This window comes from Hylaeus volcanicus, chromosome 4 (assembly GCF_026283585.1).
Source record: "Hylaeus volcanicus isolate JK05 chromosome 4, UHH_iyHylVolc1.0_haploid, whole genome shotgun sequence".
Lineage (NCBI taxonomy): Eukaryota > Metazoa > Arthropoda > Insecta > Hymenoptera > Colletidae > Hylaeus > Hylaeus volcanicus.
Genome location: NC_071979.1, coordinates 25,663,669 through 25,691,237, shown reverse-complemented (window position 1 = coordinate 25,691,237; position 27,569 = coordinate 25,663,669). Strand labels below are relative to the sequence as shown.

Sequence of the window (27,569 nt, the reverse complement as noted above, 5' to 3'; positions counted from 1 at the left end):
ACTTTCCACGATGAAACGCCAGCAGAGCCAGGTAGCTATCTCCCATGGTTAGCTCCGTCCGTCTTCGACCTCCAGACTTATTTCACAGGTGACCGTACACTGAAACAATGCCTAACTGCACAGGACACGCGAAAACGGTTCGTTGACGTCCTTGTATACACCCTCGTTCATAAATACATATGTGGACATTTATTGTCTTCAATGAATAATTAATATATGCCGTAAATTATCGCTATACAACTTTTTTTTAGGAAATTCTGTGTATATTGGATGCGTATTTAATAATCATATATGTTTTGAGTGGTATATTCAATGTTATTAAGGAAGCGTCCACATACTTGTGAGCGGGGTTCTATGTGCAATTATACAGGATACGAAACATTATATGTGTACATGTATGAAATTGTACATGATACTGCTCACACAATGAATGTATATGTAATATGTATTGTAATGCAATACGGTGTATAAACTCGTGAAAAACTGCACAGAATCTGAGAAGCATGTCCGAATTATTCGCGATAATTATTGACGGAAGAAATAACATGAATAATTGGATCACGAGACTCAATACTTACTTTTATAAGTAAAGTTTAGACGGTGAAAAATTGGATTTCGTACGAAGTGTCTAGGTGGAGCGTGAAAGTTGCCGAAGCTTAAGGAGATTGCCTAGTTAAAACAAAATGGTAAAAATTACCTCGAGTTTCGTTAAACTATCGCTTTAAACACAGTGTCATTACTCGTCGTATGGAAACAATTTGAATTTCTTATTGGTTCTGTGCAATAGTTGAATAGTACTCGATTTTACAAAACTATCAACGAAATAAACAGATAAAATTGATATAAAAATAAATTATCACGCCTGTTATCGAACGACACGCGTGCAAGCGGGGCGAATGCTCGAGGCGAGCTTCAGGGAAGGAAAAGAGCGGCAAAAAGTAAGGGAGAGGGGGACTTGACGATTTATAATCGGTGACGAATGAGCGCGATCGCAGGGAGCCCTCGTCTCTCAGACGTTTTATAAATGTCGCGGAGCAATAAAGACGCTCGATGGATTAGCCGTGAGCCTGGCATTCCGAGGCAGCGGATTCTATTCTGGTGATTTGAAACCAGGCACGCGCGTCCAATGAATCAATCGAAGCCTCGGCTCCGTTCCCCGTCTCTCGGTGCTTTGATCTCCCCAAGACATTTAACGTCCGCGAAGGACAGACATTTCCGAGCTGACGGCTCGAATTCGTTCGTTTCCAGTCTTTCCTCCAGCTACGGTTCCTAAACTTCCACGATCGTTGCGCGTATTAACTTTCTACTAGACGCGTCTACGGATTAGTCGAGTCTTCGGTACCGATCAGACGATTTCATCCGATCGATCTTACCGTAGATCTCATCAAGGATCTAGAACGAAAGAACAATTTTATTTTTAACCCCTTTTTGCTTCGAATTCATGTTTCGAAAATAGGAAGAGGCTCTCATTCGCATTTATTTTTCTATGACTCTTTTTAATAATCTACGAAATAGAAACTATCTCTTTGGGATTTCTTTCAATTTCCAATGCTTCGTGTAGATAAAATTAAATTTGGAAAAACAGAAAAAACCGGTGCTGGTACGATGTTCGAAAGGCGTTCTTCGAAACGTCTATCGATTCCCATCGAGCGAGAAACCTAACCCAGGAACTATGACTCAGGACTCGCGCCATTCCCCAGCTGAATTCGTTTTTTGCAACTGGAAAAATTGGACCGCAACGTCGACCAACGTTGTCGCCGCGAATCGAGCGTTTCGGAGTCCTGTCGGCTTCGGTTTTACGATACCACCCTGGCAGCGGGCCGTAGCCGCCCCCAGAGTCCCTCGGTGAACCTCGATCGTTCTTTTTCTTCGGCAACGGCGTGACACGAACACGCCGTATCCCCGTTGTTCCAAGAATTCACGTACGCGTCATAAATAGTGCCCTGCTCGCACTCTGCCACGGATCCTCTGCCCCCACTCCCCTTCGATTTCTCGCACGATCCGACGTTATCCAATATTCCAAACTGCACCGATTCCATCTGGGGTCCCTCCGAAGCTTCTTCAACGTCTTCCTCTTTTTCTCTTTGCGCCCCCTCTTCGAACGCTCTTTTCCCGTTCGCGCCTTCCTCTTTTTCCCGAGTATTGATCCCGCGCGCACGTTCGAGCTTTTCGAGTTCGATTCGGTCGGATCGATCGATCGCCACGCGAACGCGTTACACTCGAATTTTTGCGAAACTCAATGTACGAACTGCGTGTATCATCTGACTGTTACGTATTTGATATAAGTTGTAACTCAATTACAGCCAACCTTGCGATTGCCATTCAATTGAACATTGAGATATTGTTAACCCTTTGGCCTACGATTTACTATAAGATCGTGGGTGACATAGTCGAGTATAAAATTCCTTACGCATTTTCGCACGACGTGTCTAATTCGTTGTTAAAGAAAAAAAAAAAGAAGCGAGGCTAAAGGATTAAACAATGTCTACTATTTGGTCTAATATTGCTCTTTATACTACAACGATGTTCCCTATGTAATCATGAACCGATTAATACATTTTTGTAGCGACCGAGCTATCTTGTAATTGGCATTTGAACGAACCCTTCGATATCGCGAGCAACAACGAGCCCGATTGTTCGCTTCAGAATTAGCCGAAAAGATCTGGTCGTTCTCGAAGGCAACGGGAAGGCTATCCTAGGCGGATGGAATTGGCGCCAAACGTTTTACGAGCATGCGCGCGGAGCTCGTACATCGTTCCTCGTTCACGGCGTGGGTTTGTTGTGCGTCGACCTTTACCTAACGGATCCCTCCGAGTCGTAGCTATCCCCCTTAACTTCGCTCGGCACCCTCGACCTCCCTCCGAAACCACCGCCGCGCAGCCACCCCCGTCGCCAACCCTGACCTGATTTATGGGATTCTCCAAGTGTCTACCCTGCCGACGCGCGTTTTCGAGCCCTCCCCGTTTCCCCGCCGCATCCCTCCGCGCGCTTTCTCTACGGTCTGGTCTGCTCGAACGTAGACAGCTGGCCGGCGTTTCCACGAACCCGCGCGTTCACTTTTCGACGTCCCCAACTGTTCTCTATCCGCGCTTCGTGCGTCATGGGGATCCGCGCGTCATTTGCCCGCGAAATTCAAATTCAGCGCGTACCAAACTTTGCACATGTATGTATTTATAATGAAATATTTATTTGGAAACGTGACATCTATCGTTCAATTTAAAGAAACTTTTTCGATGAACATAGGTACAAGGTGTAGCGAGTGAATGTTGAAACGAGTGCGAAACGCGCGCCGAATGAATGCGAACGAATGAGATCGAGCGACAGGTGACAAGCACGAATGATTGGCTAATGTACAGAGTGATAGGTGCGAGAATCTATGTATTTGAGGATACGTGTACAGGCGCCGAAAAGGAACGAGTCAGATGGATTGTTCGAGTCGAAAAATAAATATCTTTGAAAGTCGTTCCGACAAAGGGAACAAAGGTACGGATACTTATGAGACTGACTGCATATAATGTCTCTGATAACCAATAACAATATCGACGACGGTTGGCAGCACCATCGACCTGAAATATCAAATTGATCCTTTGCAAGTTGTTTGCAGAAAAAACATTCGGTCCGTAGAAGGTTAAACCAAAGTTCCCAAGGAAATATAGCAATCTTCAAGTGCGATCCTTCCACCACGTGCCCACGGAACTTCCTGAAGAACATCCTGTCCGCGAATAGTCGACGCCACCGGTTGTATGCCCCGAAATTTCCCGTTGATTCGTGGTTCCTACACCAAGGCGTAAATTTTTCTCGGTCCATTTAGGGAACTGCCCAAATCTTGGCCGCTGAAAGACGTCGGTGCGAAGGCCGAACGATTCACGCCGTTTGCCATTCCTCTGACCGCGCGGCAACGTTACTCTTCGCACCCCTGTCGCCCACTTTTCCTCCCCCTCCGTTTCCCTGGGTAGATACGACCGAGTAATATACGAGCCCTGCATCTGTTCCCCGAGTGACGCAACGTCCCGCCATAGATCACACCCAGGCTTTTAGAGAGTGAAGGCTGTTAAGGAGAGCGCGACGGCGAGAGAGCGAGAAAGCTTGGCGCAGCAAAGGGAACAAAGAGTGGGATGAACGAGGACGGACACGAAAATTCCCCGACGAGCGAGCGAAACGGGCGACGGAACGATAAAGGCGAAGGAAACGAAGACCATGGGACGAGAAAACCCGAACCCCCCGAAAGAGGGACGAAGAGAAAGACAGAGGCTGACAGAGTGACGTACTGTTACCGTTAAACTCGGCTGCAACGTAAAGAACACGAGCGACAGTGCGGCCAGCGTCTCTGGTGTGTCGTGAAACGACGTCCTCGTGCCGGGTTTTGCGGGATGCAAGAGGGAGAACGTAGGAGTTGCTGCTGTCAGTGGGAAACGCTAGCCCAGAACTCTGGGAACTGTGGCCCGCGGGCCAGGTCCGGCCCGCGATAGATTGATGTCCGTCGGGAGAGCTAGGATTGATTTTCAAGCGTATCTCGCGAGAGAATCGTGAAAATCTTCTTTGGTATTCGTAGACTAGAATAGGTATAATAGATACGACAAACCATGACGTAAACGTGGAGCCACTTCCTAAGATTAATTTCTGATCCTAAAACGAACTGAAAAGTCCTCTTTCATTTTTTACTTCGGAGGCTTCGGTAACGAGATATAAGCAGTTAAAGTGTACGCGCAGCACGCGATCAGCTGACTGGACGCGCGCCAAGAATTCTATCTGTAAACTTCAATTGCTTGTATCTAAGTAACGAAGCTTCGGATTGCAAAGTGGTAGAGGACTCGTCGATTTCTCTTAACGTACAGAATTGATCCCATGAATGGTAAGGTCTGGATTAGGTCCTCAGGTTTTAGAAATATAGAGCATCTGTCGGTCGCGAATGATTTAAGGATATTCTTTACGAATATGATAATATTTTTACACGTCGGAGCATACATAGCTCTCGCATGAAAAATCCACAAATATAAATGTGTTGGGAGGACTCCAACAATTACCTAAGTACGTACACGCGGCTAATGAATAAGTTCTGCGGTATACCCCACCAAGACTATAATTCCATTAATCAGGTGCAAATAATGCTGTTGACCCCTGTGTCACCGAAAGAAACATCGAAAAGCTCGTAGCTCGTGGAAAATCGACCGATTCGCCGATAGGTTTCCGCGGAATGTGGGTTAAGGAGAGTTTCTCGTCGCGTATAAGGGCGGAGAACGCGACTGTAAGGTTGGGGAAAACGAAAGGGAAGGGTGTCGCATCGCGCGTCGGTGCGATACAGCGCGAAGCCCGCCGCGCGACGCCGACGTAGAAACCATTCAGCCGAGATATACGAGCGAGAGTTTGTTTGCGCTTATGGCCTGCGTCTGGGAAGGTGGTGCGGGAGGGACGAAATGGAAAGAGCAGGGTCGCCGCTTTATCGGAGCACCCTTATGCCTATTATACCTCCTCATCCACCCCTACACCCCCAGCGGTGGTAGCGCTTTAACGCGAGGATCCCCCTTGCCGTGCTCACGGCGTTTCGTCGTTCGGTTGACCCGCGTTCCCCTGCGACCCCCGTCGCCAGGCCGACGCCGACCGACGCCCACCGACGCCGACCAAGGCCCAACGACGCCGGGTGACGCGGCGCGCGAATTAAAACGCCTCATAAATATCTAAAACAAAGGCGGCCGCTTTCGAGGGCGTACGCTGGAAAGATATACGGCCGGTTAGGACTGCTGTTAACGGGCGGATAAGAGAGGGATCGAGGGGAAAGGGGGAAAAATTGGTCGTGGGCGCGCGATCCTAGCCACCCTTTGGAAAAACGCTTCCAAGGGGGCGGAAATCTTTTTGCGGGCTTCGAGGGTCTCGTGTCGCTGAGAACTAAAGGACAATGTTCGAAATGGCCTTTCTGGTACTCGTGAAATTTGTACGAAATTTGTCTGCAATAATAAAAAATACGCGTTGAAGATATCGTAACTATTTCGTACTACAACAGCTTTATCAAAACGTAGAGTAAGCCAACATTGATTGACACGCAGGAAACGTTAATTTTTAAAATAAAACCGATCCGTCAGGTGCTGTTTGGAACTAACGGTAAATATCATACGGGTGCTAACCGATGTTTTTATTGTACAGAAATTTTCAATATCAATGGCCGTGAACGAAAACGAAATAAATTGGGCAATAAAGTCAATTTTCCTACCCGTCACTTTAACCCGTTAAGTGCTGTTGTCCTATTTAGAGGACACGTTTAGGAATCAATTTTTTTTTACCGGTAGTAAGGATTACTTGATTTTAGGAGAAATAAGAATGATCGAAATAATGTTTGACGAAAAGGAACGACAAATTTGAATTTTATTTTACTAATATCAAGGAAATAAGGCACGAGTATTCTATTCATCGTAGCAATGTTCAGAATGTACACATGCTTATGTCAATAATGTCTCCTTTGAAAAGATACGAAAAATGGCTGCTCTGTACCATTGTATTTTCGCAATCGATGCTTGTGCCGATAGTCGACGAATCGCGGTCGGAAAAGGACATTTCTCTGACCGTTGTAACTTTTTCTCTTTCAGGTAAGTAGTGGTCTCCGATCATTTGAAAAGCGAGCGGCTCGCAGCCGCCGCACCGGACGGGAGACATGCGCAGCAAGCAGCAGCCAAGGCCTTCCTTTCGGTGGCCGCAGCAACGCGGCGATAATCTTACCGGTAAATATCTATTCTCCAACGCAACATATTGGCACGCACGAATCAAACGCACGCACGCAATTTTCATTTTGTATCTTCCTCCGCTTCCGATGTCACGACGCGACGCTCGTCGTCCTCGCGCGCCTCTCTTTCCTATTTTTCAGCGTCGTCGTTGTCGCATGGAATAGCAACTCGTGGTCTGGATCGTCCATCTCGAACACGAACCACAGACGTAACGATTTTCCACGGTAGGATTATTAGAAATTCGATATTCGTAGCTGTTTAGGACAATTGTTTATGGGATAGACAAAAATAATTTGGGCTCTTGTTTGTCAGACTCAGCAGCAGCAGGGTTAGACATGACGCTCGGGCCTGTTCGACGCAAACTTTGTTTAATTTAAAGCTTCGACCTCTGGATTTTGTCCTTTTCAGATTTGAATGTGTAAAGCAGTACGATGAATATTTTTTCCAAGTAAAAATCAGCGTATGAGAAAACAAAACTTAATTATTTGAAAATTCCTAACATTTTTAAAAGATTTCATTGAAATTCTACATTTTTATATTATATGAACTTTTAAACGACCAGGTTTGCTTGCCATTGATCGAACATAGCGTATTATACATCGAGCATACAGCAGATTTGGTGAAGGACAGGTTGAAACGTATGGCTTATTCAGCGGCCAGTTGGAAAGATTCTTTGTACTGTTTCAACGTTGAAACAGAGGTATAGATTTGCAAGTACATTCAAGTGTAACAGTAGTGGAATACTCGATATACTCAACTCTACTTTTCGCTTATGTAGTTATTGATATGCATTCAGGATCATAAAGTGTATGAAAAAAAGCAATGAATGTTTATTTCTAAAGATTTAATGCCATCAAGGTTTCTCCTCATTTCTTGTCTCTGCTTATTAAATCATTAAATGGAAAATTCAAAAGTTTATTTCGCAATCTTACGTCCAACGTAATTTGATTAATATCGACTGTTCTCTTCTGTAACTTCGATAGTGACTGTTTCTTTAAAACGGATGCTCGAAAAATAAAAAAATTTGCAAAAGGTACTATTAATACTTTTAATTCGATTCCTTGACATTTGCATAGTTTCTCCAACCTACTGAATATTTAAAAATTTCCGGTTTACTTTGAAGTACGCTGCAATAATAGCTAACAAAAACTACATTTATTTCCTTGTACAAGTTGAGTAAAACGAAATTGAACTTGCTATTTTCGTCGTTGTTCATGTAATCCAATTCTTCTTTTTAAAGTCAACGAGTGGCTATTAAAGACAGAAATCAGTTCCTGTGTATTCAATACGCATCACATAACCGCAGGAAAATTCAAGAATCGGACAGCACTTTTCTTATTCAAATGAGAAGCCGTACGTTTTCCAAGTATTTCATCATTTTTTGCATCTATGTGTGTTTCTTCTTATGGTTAGTCGTACAGCTTCTTAGTAAGATTGATCGAACAATTGATGACGTCTGTGGAAAAAGTAACGTGCGACAGGTCAACTCATAGTATGACAAATCGTCACGTCTGTGGTCTCCTAGAAGAGGTTTCGTGAAAGGATCACGCGATCAGCTAGGTTCGATGAACGCTATTTTGGAACCGTTCATCCGTGTCGATGCGGGGGCTTCGTCGATCTAGATCAGCGATCTTAACCACAAGGTCGCGAATGTTTCATTGTCCACAGTTTTAAAACTCGTATTAACATATACTTTAAATGAGTTGTGTTATGACCTCCAGAATACTTGGAATCTTCTTTCAAACTGCGCCAAGATAAATATGCTAATAACTGCTGATCTATTCTGGATGTTGCGCATACCCAATTGCACGTATTTATTTGTCGCTGAATCAATGTTTTAACGATACTTGCAACGTATGCAAAATACGAATAGATTGTAGATTATTCCAGTACCTTTACGCTTGTCTTGCATTGCGTAGTGTGAAAATACAAATGGGTGGTTTTTCACCCTAACAATAAGTTTATTACCAGATTCGTGAGTAGGATAGTTGCAGCAGATCATCTTTTAACCCATTCGCTGCCAGACAAATTTAAAGCGTTTTGCCTTGGGCACGAAGATTTAATACAAATGTGTAATCTAGGTTATTATTTTGATAACAAAAAGTGAAATTAAATTTGTTGTATTAAAAAAAAAATGTACGATCTTTTCCAATAATTCGTGACTCAAAGAGCTATAAACTTATCCTTTGAGAAATTGCAATCAATTTGAACTGCGAGACATCTCGTAGTTGGCAGCGAATCGGTTAAACCGTTATTGAATAATATTTATACAAGGTGACTCAGTATGTACTTGTACTTGTAGTATAAAGAGCTTTCAGAGGTCGTGACGAACTTCTGAATTCTAAATTCTAGTTGTTCGACCCTAGTAGGTCTCGATCACTCACTTCTATCGATCCCGAGTGGTTCGCTAACATTGGAGGCAACGTAAGTGCGTTTTACGTACGTGCGTGCGGCTCTGCGAGTATTTCGAACGCTTGAGGAGATTTATTGCTGCGTGCTCGCTCGAATCTCGCGGGAAAGTAAAAAATGCGACGCTCCTGGTTCTGTCGTACGGTGGTTGAGTCTGGCTCGTAGGACAACGGAATCCTCGTTCCACCTGCGGCTGGCAACGGATCGACGTACGCGAACACGTAATCGGCGCACGGGGCACATGACGCAACTGGTTTCGATCTTCTGGGCCAGGCATAGGCTAACGTTTTTATCTAAATAAAAATTTCAAATCACTAATAAGGAATGCACATCATCCGGTGGTTTACTAATGAAAAGTACTGTACAATCAAGTGAGTTTATTTTGGACGAATTCATTTGTAACGTAGTTCATATATCCATTAGTGTGTGTGAATATGCATGTATACTTGCATTAACCTTCCGCAGTCCGAATTTTCTGATTTCAGTAAATTTTTGTCAAGCTTCACTCGAGGGTTAAAAATCAAATAGGTTCGTTAAAAAATGAATTATAATTTGACCGTCTAATTAAATACATAAATAAATACATGTTACATGAAGAATATTATACAAAAATCAATGGAAATTATTTACAAAATTTGTTGAAGAAATGCAGAACTCTCCAATCGCCTAATAACTGTTGATTGTCAATTTTAACTCGTTCGAGTACCTATTCGATGGAGTTAACGTTGCGAGTAAACCGCTGTAGAGATCGTTTGTTCGTCGAATAAAATTCCGCGCGTCTCCGTCGAGGATCCACGAAACGATAATTGTGGAACTGTAGCGGTTTGCTTCTGTCGCTTTCCACACGGAGCGAGGCTGCGCGAGTTCTTGGCTGCGCGACTGATTTACGACTTTTCCGACGCAGTTATCCAGCGAAAACGTTTTGATGGGAAATCGTTGTTCGTTCGACGCGATAATCTATATCCGCGTGTGTTCGTACCTGGTCGCGCGATAGCTGTCCAGGGTCTAACAACGCGAACGGACGCAGGCGGTGCGCGGTCGAGCTTTCACTTTGTCGAGAAGGAGCTCGAGATTTACGTTGCCGATATAGACAAGTTCGATTCGCGGACTCGCTGCGTCGCCGAGGTGCCACGCGAGGAAAGTCGAAAGGTGCATTTTCATTCACCGAACGATCAGCGGTTTAATCAAGTAAAATACCAAAGTGACCAATACGAGAAAGACAGCGAGAATAGGATAAAGAAAGTAAGGAAGACGTAAATTGATAGCGACAGTAACTGCGGAGGAATGTAGATAAATGTTAAAGATGTAGATATACATGGTAAAAATGTAAGTTTTTGCAACAATGTTTTTGTTGTGTATCTCTACATCTCGGGTTTATCTACATTCCAGTTGTTTTTTTAACTAGTAATTTATGACTTTAATTATTTCTGCGTTACATCTTCACTATTTCCATCGTATATTACTTGTATAACTTTTATCTTACGTATTTAAAGACTGCACTCGGTTTGTAGTCGGTACGATGATACTTCTAGCAGACGAATATTTTTATTTTCGTACATTGCTCGTGGCATATGGACGAAACAATCTTTGTACCAATGATTCTCGATAATAGAAACGAATTTCTTAAATTAATAGATTCATTAACTAAATATGGAATAATGAACAAATTGTAATCGAATTGTAAATATTAACGTGGTCACTAATAACCCTGAAGTTGATGTGACCTTAAATAAAGTAATTAAAAAAAAAAAAAAAATCTTTGTACCAAAATCATTACTACTGCGAAACCCAAAGAAACGTAAAATATCTGCCGATCGCGAATGTGTTAAGGTCCAAAGACCACTGAATTTTCTTCCACCTCCGAGCTCGCCAACCCAGTGGAGCGATAAACGCATCTAGTTTCCTTCACGTCGTTCGATTCGTTGTAATTAAATTCATTCCACCAACACGTGTATCGAAAGCGTCCGTTCTAACTGCAATCACATGCGTCGTCACGATGTTTATTTGTATTTTCTTCTGGATAATGCCACGCACAACACGACCAGGAGCAGCTCCCCTCGGCAGGGCACCTGGTGGGTCTCCCAAGTCGAAAGATATCGAGCGATAGTCGCGAGCGAGCGGATAACCGTCTGCAAGGTACGTGCGTGCGCTGGACAAACGTGGTCGTCGAGGGACACGCGACTCCCGTCTCCGATAGCCCCTAGCAGAGGGTCGTTGCAGGTCGCGACGATAGCCCCCGCGAATGACGTGACAAGCGAAATCCTGTATCCCAGGGTCCAGGCAGCCGCGGAATATCGGCGGACGTCTAAATGAACCGTTGTACCTTCTGCTTTGATTTCAAAGAGCGGATCCCTAACAGTGGAGGAATATTCATTTAAATATCTGTCGATACTCGAGTCCGACGCGAGGATTGCAGCGATGTCAGCGACGGACTTATGTGCCCTCCGCCGCGGTTCTCCGTTCCCCCTTTTTCCTCCCACCCCTCAACTTCCCCCTTCCCCTTTCTATTACCGTTCCGTCCTACGGCTGCACCGCGTACTAACCTGTCTACCTGAGCACGTTATATCTATACACTCTTCTCGGCTCAACCGGCCGACGTCCGATCTCTGATGCGGATACGTTCGATCCCGCACTTTGTCCTCGACGTCCTCCCTTCGGCTCGCTCGATCGTTCCACCCTTTGGGTTTCCGTGGCGCGGACTTTCGTCTCCTTCGATTCGCTAATCGTCAGCCATCTCCCTCCTGATCAGAAATATGTAGATTAGGAGAAGAACTGGGACGAAAGGTTTGTAAGGCTCAAGACTGGAGATTGAAGGTTCCTTTCGAAAAGTAGCAGACGGGAGGGGCATCTCTTGGTTCTGTTTTATTTTGCAAACAATTATTTCATTCGTTTCTTGAGTAACTTGTTAAGGGTAATCCTAGAATTTCATGAAACGAATACGAATATTTTCATGAAGCAAATACGACAATGTGAATTAAGCAGTCAAACTAGATTTTATGTTAAACGCGTAACAGGTTAAGCGTTCGATCGAATAAACGTTGCGAGCAAGTCGTTACTCAGAGTTCCTATTTGTCATTTAGCAATCGAATAAAATTCTGATCCATCTCTGCTTCCGATTCCGTGAAACTAGAATTTTATTCCACTGAAATATATGTTACATATTTTTGAGAACCATAGAGACAATATTTTTTTTTTAAATTAAATGATTCTTAAATCAATTTTGTCGAACTCGGTCTCGAGAGTAAATCGTTCGCAGTCGCGTCGAGCTAAAATCGTTCCTGGTCTCCATTGTTTTGTACGCTCGGAACATCTCATGTTGGCTAATTAGGCGAGAAGACGATCTGGTGGGACGGGAAAGACCATTTCCGGCGCCGGTGGGTAGGTGGACGGTGGGCCTATGGTTGGTGTAGAGGCCACGGCAAGGCACACGCACGGTTGGAGGGGTGCAGAGGGAAGGGAGCACTTTGCGTGAGTCGTTAAGCGATGCTTAATGCCGCCGTAAAACGCACCAACGGCAGCCTCTCGGCCCATCTTCGCCTTTCACGAGCTTCCGACGTACTTTGGCTTCCGAAACCGAGCTCGTCGTCTCGCGGTACTAATCGCCCATCCTTTCCGCGAGCAGTTTGCAATTTACGCCCGCTTGCCTTTAAGTTTAAACGCGATAAAGTACAGGGAGTTCTGTCAACGTTTCGTTGACTCGTAACCGATCCCGTCGCGCTACGAAAATGAGGTATATTTGTTTATTTATTTATTTATTTATTTATTTATTTATTTATGTTTATATTTATTGTATAGATTTATAAGAGGGTATGAATTCGTAAGATACGTGCATGTATACATGGAATAGGAATAACAGTAGTGATATCGATAGATGAATTGAGCGCGGTGACCTGCGCCGGTAAGTAGAATAAGACACGTGAACCGTATCTAGTCAGAAGAGGATATTTCTTCGAAACTAAGGGTAGGGAGAAACTGTGACACTTTGAAAGTACTCGATAGATCCGCGTCGATTTGTTGAAATCGCTCCGACTTTGTTGCAAAGGGGAAGATGGTGGAATAGACTCGAGATCGTTATCTTGCTTGCGTCCAAGTCGAGATATACAAACGAATGGATAATTTCAAAGTACAAACGTGCTGAGCGTAATTTATTTCTACCCGCGATTCAACGAACGACCGATCCGGATTAACCTTTCGCTCGGCGCTTCCGCGAGCGGTCTTGAACGATAAGCCATAGCCGCTTCTATTGTGTGCGTGGCGCAAAATGATTGTATTGTATTCGAAACGCGATGAGAATGAGGTTAACGATGGAAACGATTCTCACAGCATGGGCCGCGCGCGTGCACGCATTTTTCACGGTTAAAGTGTTTTTATCGAAGGTATCAAAGCCAGGAAAATCATCGGTAGCTGGATAACGCCCAGTTTGATTTGAAATTCAAGTTAACCCATTCACTGCCAACTACGAGATGTCTCGTAGTTCAAATTGATTACTGTTACTCAAGTTATATTTTATAGCTTTTTGAGTCAGTAATTACTGCAAAAGAAGATCGTAAATTTTCTTTTCACAACGACAAATTTAATATCGCTTTTTATTATCGAAATAATGACCTAGACTACACATCTGTATTAAATCTTGGCGCCCAAGGCAAAACGCTTTAATATTTGCCTGGTAGTGAATAGGTTAACATCACGTTCAACATATTTTGTCATTTGGTTATTTTACTCGAGGTAGCATCAACTGTAAGGTTATTAGCCACCAGGTCTATGTCTGGCGTATTTAGCGTATCTAGCGTATTGTGTTTTCTTGATACATTTATTAATTTGAAGAATCTATTCTTATTCGTAAAGAATTATCTGTATATCATTTGAAAGTTTTAACTCTATTCGATGTTATTCCATTATAGTTTATTCCAGAAAAGTAATAGCCAGTTTTCGGATTATCTCCTTACCCAGAAAACTTAATTAATCCGCTTAGTGTCTGTTTCTTTCCATTTTTCCATTTCTTTTTCTTTCTTCTCTCCTTCCTCTAGCTAATTATTTTTCCTTGTTCCATGTTCTCGGCCAATCTTGTTCTGGTCTCGTCGTTCGTAAGTCTCCGTACTCTTTGTCCCCGACCCCCCGCGCTTTTATAGCCGGTCGTAAAGCGACGCATCAATTTTTACCATTATCACCGAGCTGTCCTGTCCGCCGATGGAATCCTCGCCTCGAATCGTCGCACGTGCCCATACGTTATTCGCGGCGAGCTCGATTAGCTCGTAAAAACGCTAATCTCGTCGATCTTCTCTCGCGTCACAAGCCGATTCTTCTTAAGATCGCTCGCGGGGACGTATTATTTCTATTCGTTTCATTCGGCGCAGAATCTTCTAACAGGGGACTATTCGCGACACGTGAAATTGTGGAATGGACGTAGGTTATTTTCACGTAGGGTAGGTTTCATCGTTATTATTTTTTAACGTTGAGGACATTATTGATACTTCGATTTCCAAATTTCGCTCGGTATGCTGATAATGAATTAGTACATTTGGAAATGGTCATCGTTTCAATTACTTGCAGTGACAAAATGTCGCGAAGCTTTAAAATTCAAGTTTTTCGTTTAATTTGGACAATTTGCAACACTTCCTGTTGGCGATACAGCATACATCACGGCACGATACAACATGCCTCTTAGTGTCTATGTAATTCATCAATGAACAAACCTGTAGTCGTGTCGCATTTTAGCGATCTAGGACATGTATGAACGTTCGCGTGGAGGATACTTTTGCTCGAGAGATAGCGACAGTTTGTCGTCCACGGATACAGGTAGTCGTCACCGAAACGGGGGAAAACGAAGAAAGGAGAAAATCGGAGGGTGGAAACGCGATGGAGGGAAGGACGGGAGGTTGGAAGGGAGGGACGGAGGAAGGAAGGAAGGAAGGAAGAAAGATGCAACTTTACTCCCCGAGGGTAACATTTCGCGTGCTCTCCCTCTTCCGTTGGGTGCTCCCCCTTCGTGTTTCCGCGCGTAGTCCTACTAGCAGCATTTTAATCCAGCGAACCGACGTCACTCCACCGCCCCGAATAATCAGCCCGAAATTCGTTGCGAGCGTAGGCAGGCGAATTGTCGCGAAACGCAACAAAAGAACGAGATATTAGCCGGCTGCGGCTGCTGGCCGAACTGCGCGACCGAGGACAGACGGGGAAAATGTGTACGAACGACTTGCGGGGAAACTGCCATGGCTGACATCGTCGACCGCAGTTGATTTCGTCCTTCCGGGCTTTCCAACGACGGCCACGACCCCGCGAACGTCGGAGACGACCGCGTCGACCAAGAAGACGACGAAGTAATTGGGCCACGCGTTTCGAGGAACTGACTTAGTAGCCTTCTTCGAAGCCTCGTTTATTGGGTGATATTTTCGATTTAATTCGAAGACAAGTGTTAAACATTTAGACGCTCGTAATTTGGCTCATAGTTGTATTCGCGTATCGAGAAGATATTCAAAAATATATACGCACTTATCTTTCGTGTTTGTTAAGTTATTCTATATTTCGATGACGAGGACGACAGCGACGAAGCAGTTACATAGGTCACGCGTTGAGAGAAAAAAGCCATACGAAGTTTAACGCACGCAGAGGTACATACATCGATGTCCAAAGAAAGTGACCAAATCCTTACACGCACCTGTCTTGTGTGCCGGTAAATTTATTAACTATTTCGCCGACGAGGACGACACAACAACGACGAAGTAATTAGGCCACGCGTTGGTGGAACTGGACGTCCTTGTACTTTTTCGCGGCGATCTCTTCTCTCCATTATCGCGATCGACATCTCGTGCGCTTACCGATCGATTAATAATCTCGTTTTCTAGTCGATGCGTTTACATACGCCACAGAGCGACGTTGATTAATCGTCAATTTATACCGGTACAAGAACTCGCGTTTTCCTTTTTCGCGTTTTCAATTACGCGTCGTCGCCGCGGCAAAATATGCAGATCGAAAATTAATGTAGACGCGAACCGACTGTCGCAGAGGGCGCACCGATCTCGTTGCCGATCACGCGAGAGTTCTTCGGGAAAGCCTGATCGCTCGGAGCGAGTCTAAGCACAATTGACCCAAATGTTACCGGTTATATTTGTTACGATCGCGACTGCAAACTGACTAAATGGTAATTACACGATAATTAATTCTTTCAATACAATCAATCATCGATCATTATAATTGCAACGCAATTACGCAGCAATTATCGCACGTTGCGGTCTAATTACAATGCGAAAAAGCTACGTCGTTTAAAAGGGACAAAAACTTTGACACGTTGGAGATATCATAATATTATATTATAAATAAAACATATAAGGTTCTAGTTAAAAAAAAAAAAAAAAAAAAAAAAAAATATTGATTCATTATAAGGAAATACGTTTTCCTTTACGAACAAGAAAAACAAACTTGTACATATACACATAGTACACATCTTGAACGCGGATTGCAATCTAAACCCAAACGGTTGATCTCCAAAAAACGAAAATCCCTATGAAATGGTACGTCTATCGAGTTCGCGAAGAGAAGACACGGTCGCGACGCAAAACGCGGACGGATTTGCGACAGAGACCAGCAGCGACTACTTACAGCGACGAGCTCCTTATTGATTTCGCCGTAATCAGTCACCGAGTGTCGGATCAATCGGTATTCGTAAACTGGATTTGTAATCTCCGATCACGGACGAATAATTAGTAATCCTTCGGGATTAATCAGGTTTAATTCGTTAATCATAATTGCCATCGATCATGGATTACCGATTACTTAGTAATCATAATCGCGGAGTGGTCGTTCGCCAAGCACCGGTTCGCGTCGTGTTGGCTCGTAGGAAGGTGAGTTGGAAGGAGCTGCGGAACGATGCCCGCGAGTGCAAGGAGAGCGGAATGAATCGCTGCCACTCAAGGAGCAGTCGACGGACGGGCTGACAAGGCCGCGCTCATTCCTCGGCTCGTAGCTCGCCGATGCTGCGCCATCCTGAGCCACGCTTCCAACCAACCGCGTCGATATAACTGTCCACTACCGATAACTACGACGAGTTACGGTTGCTAAGCGCGCCATCGTTGCCCCGCGATCGCGATCGCGACGAGAGAAGAGACGCCTTCCCTGTCTTCGTGACACTCTCGCTGTCTTTCCGTCTTTGTCGCGTCTCGCGCCATCTCCTCCCCGCCTCGCGGTCGCGACAGCGGTGTACATTCGGCCGTCCATCCATCTACGTGTCTCTCATACATAACGCGTATCCCACACTCTCCGACGCGGCTTAATTATAATACGGAGATATTTATTACCGCGGGTATCGTCTATTTCCGTCGACGACCGTAGGAGGACCGGGTAAGCACGAGTAAGCGATATCGCGAAAGCGACCAAACTGGCTGCGTCGCGGGCTCGAGCAAGGGTCGGCAAACTTTTTTTTTTTTTTTTTTTTTTTATTCTTTGTGAAATAATGGAAAGAGTACAAGCGTGTTCGCCAGGCAACAAACCTCACGCGTAACCTGTGGCGTGACGCTATGTTTCCCTAGAACTCGTAATTGCTCGGGGTTAGGTGGCTCAGAATTGTTCCACCTTTTGCGTAGATTCTTATGCATGGGAGGATATTTTCTAATCCATCTTCATTCACTAGCCGAAATCGGAGCATCGATATGGATAGTATAAAAACGAAGATTGGAGGGAACCACCATTGGAAAGTTGGATTTCGAACGTGTCGTTGACACTCTTGTGACGTGCTATAAATGTATTATGAAATATGTAAATCGTAAAGGGAATTGCTTTTTTCTAGACCAGAACATCCACTTTTTTTTCGGAATCTTATAATATAACTGTATAAATACTTATAGTGCGAGATTTCAAATAAAGCTTGACAAAATTGTCAAAGTTATAGAGCTCGAAATGTATTAATGATGAAAGCATGTGGAGTAACATGTAAATTTAAACATTTTGTATCGGAAACCGGTTTGGAAGCTTTTATTACATTAAAACTCCCGCGAAAGTCGCCGCCGGCAGGTAGCAGTCTTTGATTGAAACGTGCAGCCGTCAAAGTGTCGAAAACAACCAATCGCATACTCGCTACGCCACCAATTTTACCATCGCGAATCTGCCAATGGGTACAATTGTCAAGGGTTTATAAAATACACGCAGCGAAAAATATTCGCTTCAGTATTAGGATGTACTCTCCGTTACAGTGTTCGATATTCGTACATTTGCAAAAAAAAAAATGATCAGGATACCTAGAGTTCGATAGGATTGAATAGCATTAAATTGATTCAACAGCATCAATGTTAAAGCATAGGTGACTTATCTCTTAACCCTTTGACGAGTAAGCATTTTCGATGCATACACACGATTTATCGGTGAACATTGTTCCATAATATATAAATAATATCTAAACTACTTGGCTGGAATAACTTTGGACAAAGGGTTAAGAATTCAGACATAAAAAATAATCAATTATTTTTATACATAATATGAAAGATGTAGCTTGCAGCCCATATAATGAAAGTTATTAGTTACTTCATGTGGCATTTCAAGAAGACTATCTCCATTCCTTCGATCAGGGTCACCAATTTGTCCTGGATATATTAAACCGCGGAGCTTTCAATCTATACCGGCGAGTTGCGATCGTTCGTACCAAAATAGTATGTATGCGCTATTTTCACTTGTTTTGACGCGTTTAACATTCATCATCTCAGATCTCCGATAAAGTTCCACGTTCCTTAAATCAGTTAACGTCGTAGCTTGTTAGCCAATGCTGATTTACATCGAGCGTTATAATTGTTTAATCGAATAAAATTGATCCGTTGCATACGTAAACCGGTGAACAAAATGCAATTTCCACTGGTTTTTTCCCCGCAATGCAGGTGTTCTGGTGCAAAGGTCCAATGAATTTAAACTTTCATTATTATTTTATGTACAGTACCGGACAAATGTATTCTCGACGAACGGCATGCTTCGGTCATTCACATTCTCATAAATTTATAAAAAGATTAGCGAGTCTTTTTGTTAAAATTAATTGACTCTTTTATGCGCATCGCATCGTTTCGAATACTCGCCATTCGTGTAATCATTAACGATATCCGCTGTGTATTTTCATTTTATATAATTTGCGATTGTTCTAAATTTCAACGTTGCGAAATCGATCTGTTTTGTATCGTTAGAAAATGTTAGGAAAAGACTGATACAAGTTATTTGACGAAAACAGTGTTCCATATACACCATTTCATTAATTTAAGTAACAGCTAAACGTTAATTCAAAGTACCACAATATTCCCGTTCGTAATAGTATTTCAGGAGTACACCTGAAATATTAAAAACTTTAAAAAAATCATCGTTAAGAAAATTTTAAAATTTTAAAATCGAAACGCCAAATAAAAATAGTCCTTCGATAGAAACGAATAATATTTTTCGTAAAATGCTGGTGCACTTATAAATACAGGTTCAGTTATTCTAAGGATCGAGAAGTGTTTCAAACTTTTGAGTAGCAGTGTACCATTCAACCTGTCGTTCGTCAAATTTGTAGTACGTCAGTTTTTATGGCAGCGTTGCACCGCCACGCAACAGGACCGCGCTGTACGACAGGTTTTACAACAACTCCATGCACTTTACAATTTATTCGTTTATTTATGTAACGGGGAATTACTTTTAGTATACATTCCATGGCTACAGAGTTGTAACATGCGTTCCTGCAGAGTGTTACTTCTATCTGTACAACACCGAGCGTGATTTTTATTGATTACTGTCTTTCAGGGAAACGAGTTCCAACGCGTTAGACTTTACTAAAAAAAAAGTGGTTTTCAGTAACTTGAAACACAGAAGTTTTCAGGTAACTCCATTTCAAGGCATGTAACTTTGTCAGTATTTTTATTTCAACCAAATCCTTTTGGAATTACGTTTCTAGGATATTAAACTATCAAAGAATCTTTAACCCGTCACAGTAGAGAGACCCCTTAGAGTCTTTGAGGAAACGCCCAACATCCCAATATATGCTTCAATGTTCGATCGAACGCACAATTATCGGTCAAACTCTACCGGCCGTAGCTATGCGACTTATGGCACGATGAATAGTTACGTACGTGGGTCGTATTCCAGAATCGCGTTGAAAATGGTTGGAACGAATCGACTCGAAGCTCCTTGGCCGAGACGGAGTGGGAAACTCGTGATCGACGGGCGTCTGTCGAGACGTCGAGGAATTGTCCGTTCTGTTACCGAAGAAAAATCTCCAACGAGACGGGTGAAAGTAGCAGGACGATGCACTACGATGCGGGATACTCGTGAAACGAGCCGGAGCAACACGCCCCGTGATTCGTGGATCGCGATCCACGGGGCACAGTCGTGGCAGGGACTCGCGCGTTGTTTCGGGTTGGATTTATGCGAGGACGAGTGATAAGACCGCGCCGAATAATACGGTCCTCCTCCACCTGCCAGCGGGCGGCAAGGAGCCTCCTTCATTTTTAATTCCCCACGGCCCCATCGCGCTAGATGCTATCGCGTCCAACGATTCCAGGTGAGCCTTTCAAACTCGAGGCACAATAGGCTTTCCTAGCTTCGCGTCAAAAGCGTCCAGGTGCTTTTGCTCTTGCTTGCGCGTTTACGTTCACCGGCTCGCGTTCACCTCTTCCTCGAGTGGAAGGAAACGTCTCGCGGCCAGGAACATTTTTTAACCCTTTCGCTTGGCCACTGTCCACCGAAAACCGCCCAACACGGTCGGACGTATTCCATTATACCAGGTGTCCAGTTATCATTTCAAGACGACATTCGTTTCGTCACGCGTAAATTGAATTTTGATGCTTCGTTCTGTAATTTAATTTAGGCAAAATTCTGCAGTAGATATTGAAGGTGCGAGTACTTATGAGACTGACTATCTACGCCAATAGTTACTATTGCTCTCTCATTGTCAGTTTATCTCGATACGTGTCCTGTAAAGGTGTCACCGTTACGCGACAGCCAATCGCGAACTGCCTCGTCAATTCCTGAGCAGCGAACTATAGAACCGTCAGGTAACCGAGGGCTAAAGTTTACAACACCTGCGCATCTAACGGGTATTCGTGGCCATTTTCGCGGTCTAATCAGGAGTACATAGGGGTAACGATCGGGAGAGGCGTTTTCGTCGAGTGTTCGACGCGTTTCCATCGCCGTCAATTATTCCAACTACACGCAGTCTGCTTATGCTTGTCGGAATCAATCGGCGCGACACGATGGGAATAAGAAGAAGCCATCGAAGAGACCTCGCTTTCGCCTCTCCTGTACGCGTCGCATCGCAATTAATATCCTCGTCGCGACGACCTCGATCCGTCTCGATGCACCTGGCTCTTGTCTCGTCCCGCGCACTCGGACGATGACTCGGAACGACGGGACTGGAATTAATATTCGGAAACGACACCGTTGGACCACGCTCGGATTTCTCGACCGGGTCTCGATTCGGAATCGCGCCTTTCCCCTCTGTTGTGCGCATATTTTCATCGCTGAGGCGTCTCGCTTCTCGCCTCCGATCTCGCGTGGACCACCGCTTGTCTTCTTCCACTTGCGATTCCTCGGGCTGGGTCCTGTAACACGCCTATTCGCTGAACGCTACTTTTTCGTTCTAACTGGGTGTAAAATAGTTGAGGTGGGATCGACACATTCGATATTTGTATTTTATTTATTTATTTACGGGTCGAATAGGCTCTTTAGGGTATAAAATATGTCATAAATACAGAAATAGTGGTTCGCAATAATAGTAATAACGGCTAGGTTAGCGATCGCAAAAGGTTAGCAATGAAAAGAAAAAATGCTAACACATTCGCGACCGATAAATATTTTCAGTCCCTAATACCAAGCACTCACGAAAATAATAAAATTTTGAAGCTAGAATTCTGTTCCTAGAATCTAATTGCGTTAGTAATTCCATTAACGCAATCAAATTGATTATAAAAACCTCGTAAATTTCTCGGTTTAAACACACTTCTCTTTGTGAACGCATACAGAACATATAGCAATTACGTTCCAGACTTGTATTAATTGTACGTTTCCATCGAAGACCTCCTAAATAGAGTTCAAAACGTAAAATAGAATATGCTTGTCGCGACTACGCTTCCAAACATTTATTATATTTTAAATTGACAAGCAACGTGTACATCTCGTACGTAGTAACTGTCACAAATGTATTCTACGTCATAAACTCCTACGTCGAGTCAGACTGGACGCACGTGTATGACCGTAAAGGGTTAATCCTCGAGCTACGGACACTCGCACGTACGACGGACATCTAGTCGAATCTAACCCATAGCGAAATTGCATCTGTACGCATTCTGAAAGGAACTTTCGGGTTGGATTTTTACGTTACATTTACGCCATACCATTTCGTGAACTGTTTTTCACGTATGATAATGTTTCTTTGGTATCGTGCTAAAAGATTGCTACTGTGAAAACTGTTTCTCTTCCGAATCGAATCTTTATTGAAATAAATTAAAAATGATATTTTCGATGCTTACATTGCGTACCGTTTCAATGTCTCAAGCTTGGAACGTCCCTTTTGCTCAGAAAGAATATTATCGTACGAAAGAGTTGACAGACGGAACATGATTTGCATCGTAGAGTAAGTAAATTGCTTTCTCAATTATAGATTCATAGCTTATAATAATAATAATAATGAATTACAATAATATCTAACGACTTTATCAAAAAAAAAAATGCAAGATCAAGTACATGCAAACCTGACATTTGACATTTAGTAAAAAGTCAAGGTGAAACGGCGAGTTCCAACCTTCCAACGAGTCGCTGTTTCGTAGCTTAACCCTAAATAATGACCGAACACGTAAAATATATATTTGCGAAGTACAAACGAACAGTATTCACTCTAACGATGTACAATGCACGCATGCAATATTTCTTTCAATTTTGCACGTGTATCGCGAACATGTTGTAAACATTCATCACATCTTGTGCTATATTTCTTGTCGTGTCCAATGCATATGTAACACCTCGAACGCTCTCGGGATTTCAAAAGTTGCTTTCGTCTTTTGTAATTTGCTGTTTATGTACTCCGCTGTATTTACAACACATGTAGATAACATCGACGATACGGAACGGAGAGATTGATACGCGTTTCTCAACTTTTTGTTTCATGGAGTTAATCGAATCGTGCAATGAACGGCTCGTATGATATCGTGAACATGGGTGTATAATAATAAAATTAACCGAAAAAAGAACGATTTCGGCTGTGATTCTGTACTCTGTTCGACTAGAATAACTTTGGACGCATCGATACGTCGTTATGTTATCTGCCACGCGTCGGTCAGGACGTTAAAAATTAAAGAAAAAATTGAAGCAAGGACAACTGAATGACTCGATCTCTTCGATTCCGGGGGCGAATGTGTTCGGGGAGGAATTACCGTATCCCGGGTCACGTGGACGTCTTCGTTCACTAGATTTTCTTGCCAGTGTCCAGTAGAAGCTTTATGTTTTCGCCCCGAAACCATTAGCGCGGGTTTCGGTTCGGCGTTGCGTCGATCGTTCTTTCGCGGCGCGATCGACGCGTATCGGCTGTCGCGATCTCGGCGTGGCTGTCGGAGAGGAGAAAAACGGCGAGAGGAGCGAGACGGCGAGCCAGAGGGAAGAGAAGACCAAGTGGACGCGAAGTGGACGGTACGTCCCGTCCCGTCAGTCACGTTGTTGCCGTCAGATTATCGTTCTGACACTTTCCGAGTTATTCCGGCCGCGTGCCTTCTCACGGCGGCGTTCGGACTTCAGCTTCTCTCCCAGGGAGAGACGTGGGGATCGTCGCCGCCGTCGCTCACCTCCTTCTGCTTCTGCTTATGTTCGTCTTCAGAAACGACTTCCCCAACGTCCACCTACCTACTTCGTGGGCCTCGTCTGACAGATCGAGACACGAAGAGAGACGGGGACGCGGCGAGATGGACGCGCCGACGGATAAAACCCGTGAAGAAACGGAAAGAGACGGAAAGAGAATAACACGAAGGAGAGCCGAGAGAGAACCGCGCGCTGTACCTGTGTATTTGAAGTCCGGTCGACCCGTTTGACCGGTGTCGATCAAATTTCCGAGGACGAGATTATTCAAGGCCGTCGACGATCGAGACAAAGCTCCTTTCGTGGCCGTGGATCCCTTCTCGTCGTCGACTCTTACTTTTCGTCCATCTTTCGCGCGCTGTCTCCGTCTCCCTTGATCCCGTCTCGTCTTCCACCTCTCAGGAGCCTTCCATCGACTCCGAGACGAGCTCGCCTTAATTTCATCATCGACTGCGAGAAAGCTTTCCGCGTGTATCTCCATCGATCGGCCCGGAATCGGCGCTCCGCGTCGTCGCTGGTTACACCACGACTTTCACGGGATCCGGCTAACAAGAAAAACACGAGCACCCATCGATCCGTCGTTTTCGAATTATTTTTAAACGAAGATTCGCTCCTAGCGGCAATGGAGGAAATTTTGTTTGACCAGCTCAACGATCGACGGTTCTGTAGGCTAGGCCAGAGATCAGGAACCTCGGGGCTGGATTATCTTATAATTCATCAGTCGCGTAAAATCATCTCGTAACATATTCTTGACCGGCGATATTCCACGGAAGCGACTACGTGTCACCGGCTATTATTTCGTAATTGAATGCGATATAAACCTAAATATCGAGAAAATTATATTCTATTGTTAAAGAAGAATCAAAAACCGACAGGACTAAACACGATGAGCGAAGCTTTTGCAACACGAAGCTTCGAAGATATAGCTTCGAAGATTTAGCTTCGAAGACCACCCTGCCCTATCTCAACCAGTGACAACGTATACTCAACGCGTGTCTAACCTCTTCCAAAGAGCGGTCACCGAATGGTAATTCGCAACAGATCGTCTCGTCTAGTCGCGTCACGGGAGACGCGGTACGCAAAACGCGCGTGCGGCCTCGACCACGCGCGTCATTCGATTAATAATTCAATCCAATCATCGTTCTCGATTGGATTACCTTTCGAACGAAAAAAAAAAAAAATAAAAGGGGAACGAAAATAAAAGCGGGCGGAGAATGGAACGGTGCGCGCAGCGGTGCGAGAGGATGTCGTTACACGCACGCGCCTATGCGTTCATCGAATTATTTCAGTTTTATACGAGCCTATCGATCGATGGGAACGACGACACGTCGAAACTTGGACTGGTTTCGACGCGTCCACGCGACTTTCCGTCGCGACACCGCTCGATTGTTTGCGTCTTGAGTGCGAAATCACAGAAACGACCAACCGCGTCGAAATTCGTTCGAACGAGGCTGGCGATGCCGTTGCGAAACTTTCCTGGCGTGAAAATTAAATACAAACAATGGAATTCGTTTGCTCGAAATAACATTACAGTTTCCCTTCGTTTGGTGTTAGGAAGAAATTCAATTTAAACCCTCTGTAAACTCCCCATACTCGTATAGACGCATTCACATTTTCTACATTCTTCGGGTTTCATTTACTTCTACTGTCAATATTGTGGTTTTGAAATTAGTGACGATCACCGTGTGTTTACGAAAATTATGTAAAAAAAAAAAGTACCTACATACAAAAATGCATAGGTGAGAATATTTTCATAAAATTGAACGGTATCAATGTTCCATAGGGGTGTCATTTACCGTATTCGATGATTTTCTCTTAGCATCCTTGCGAATTTCAACAAATACCAATATTTTCCCTTTGTAGTATTGTACAACTAGGGAAGTAAAACTGGCTACGCGGTTGCGATCGCGATTGCTCGGAGAGACAATGCATTGAACCGATACACGCACGAGCAACGCGCGAAAAATACCGATTGGAGACCGCGAACACCGCGTTTTCCGACTGCTAATTATCGGGCGTTAATTGATGCAGCGTCGCGCTCGTTACGCGCCTATCATTAGGCAGCGCAAAAGTGTACGCGAACGGAGAATATCAGCGGCGCGTATTAAAATGCAAACATTCGACTCCGGGTTCGGACGGTTTAATGCCTCGATCGATTCGAGCGCGCTGGCCAGGTAATTAAATCGAATGAAATTACGAACGATTAATGCTCTGGACGCGTTCGTGGGTCACGAATCAGCGCGAAATCACCGAGTTCCCCGGCAAAAAGTATATTCCAAAAACAGTTATTTCATTGTCTGCGACCAGCGTTTCTCCCCTCTCGCCTCCGCCCGCCCCGCTGCCGCTCACCTCTTCCTTTCACCTTCCACCCGAATGTTTGCGGCATTCTGCTCGAATTTTCCGAATTTTGACGTCCAACGATAACTGACGCAGATAAAGGAAGAAGAGAAAAAAAAACGAGGGAAATGAAATGTACGAAGAAGCTGGCAACGGTGTCCAGAAGCTGGAAACGGTGTCGGATAAATTATCCTAACGGTCTAAAATTGAAATTTAATTGAATATTTTTTCTTCTAAAAAATTGAGTATCTAAAAAAACATTTTTCCCCAACTTTTCTATCTAAACGATTCGGGGGTTTGATATTATTCGATGTTACTAAATACGCGCCTGAAACAGAATTTAGCAACAAAAAATTGTACAGTAATGATTTATGTCATATACATGGTTATTCATTAAAAGTGGTCCACATGTTTATGGACGGGGGTGTACGTACATACATACGAACAGAGTACTACGACCACCCCTTTTTGCAGATTCAAACTTAAACTACCCTCGAAACATCAAGAAATCCGAACTAACCAAGAGAGGGAGGGAAAATTTCGACCAATAGCAACCCTCTGCAGTATTCAACAGCTGGGGAAGTAAAAACTAGATTGGGTATTATATTTTTGCGTTGTATTACGTTGTACGAAGCGCAACGGGTTACGTCCCCACCACGAATGGAGGCCATTATCGCGAAATACTGCAGATGCATCTACGCACACCGCGGAATTTTTGAACATCAGCGTAGTCGTGGTGCGTGCACGAACACTGGGACGTTGGGACGTGTGCGTAAGTTAATGCTGCCGGTCGAGAGAGCTGCGCGACATTTCCCTGATGAAGTTGAGCCGCGACGCGTAATAAGGGTCGCGAGAGACGGACCGTACGAACGACGGACGGACGTTGCTAAAAGGAGAGAAGGGGTTGCGCCCAGTCAGGGTTGGCGAGTCCCTCGCGCTTCAGGAAACACAATTCTTGCGCGTTTCCACGGGTTTTAGCCAGCCAAATCGGTTGGCTAGGACCGAGCTTCTTAAACTATGGATCGCGACCTCCCAGGGGGTTGAATCTTTAAGGTGAAGTCTTTAAGGCGAATATTGTAATACATATCGGGCTGCCCAGAAAGTTCGTGCCAATTTTTAAGAAAAATTCAAAGGCACATTTGAATCTTGATATATATTTATTGAACTATATACAGTCGGTCCCGTAAGTATTCGTACTTTCTCGTAAATATTCGTAATTGATATTTCAAATTAAATCAGCTTGCACATCATTATAACGATTGAATTCGTAGTATCTGTAAGTTTGAATACTAGGATTGCTGACATAAAACTTCCACAGCTCTACATAAA

General features: G+C 44.0%; 1 protein-coding gene across 5 annotated transcripts in view; it reads left to right on the top strand.

The window, feature by feature from the left end:
* LOC128874870 (protein tiptop) overlaps nt 1-27,569 on the top strand; it is a 143,006-nt gene that overhangs the window by 73,938 nt on the left and 41,499 nt on the right. For 3 of the 5 annotated variants that reach the window (XM_054119988.1, XM_054119987.1, XM_054119989.1), the window contains one exon: nt 6,579-6,710. The exons of the other annotated variants lie outside the window; for them this stretch is intronic. In XM_054119988.1, coding sequence (XP_053975963.1) covers nt 6,644-6,710 — 67 coding nt within the window. In that variant the 5' untranslated portion in view covers nt 6,579-6,643. The remainder of the gene's footprint in view (nt 1-6,578; nt 6,711-27,569) is intronic. 5 annotated transcript variants of the gene reach the window in all.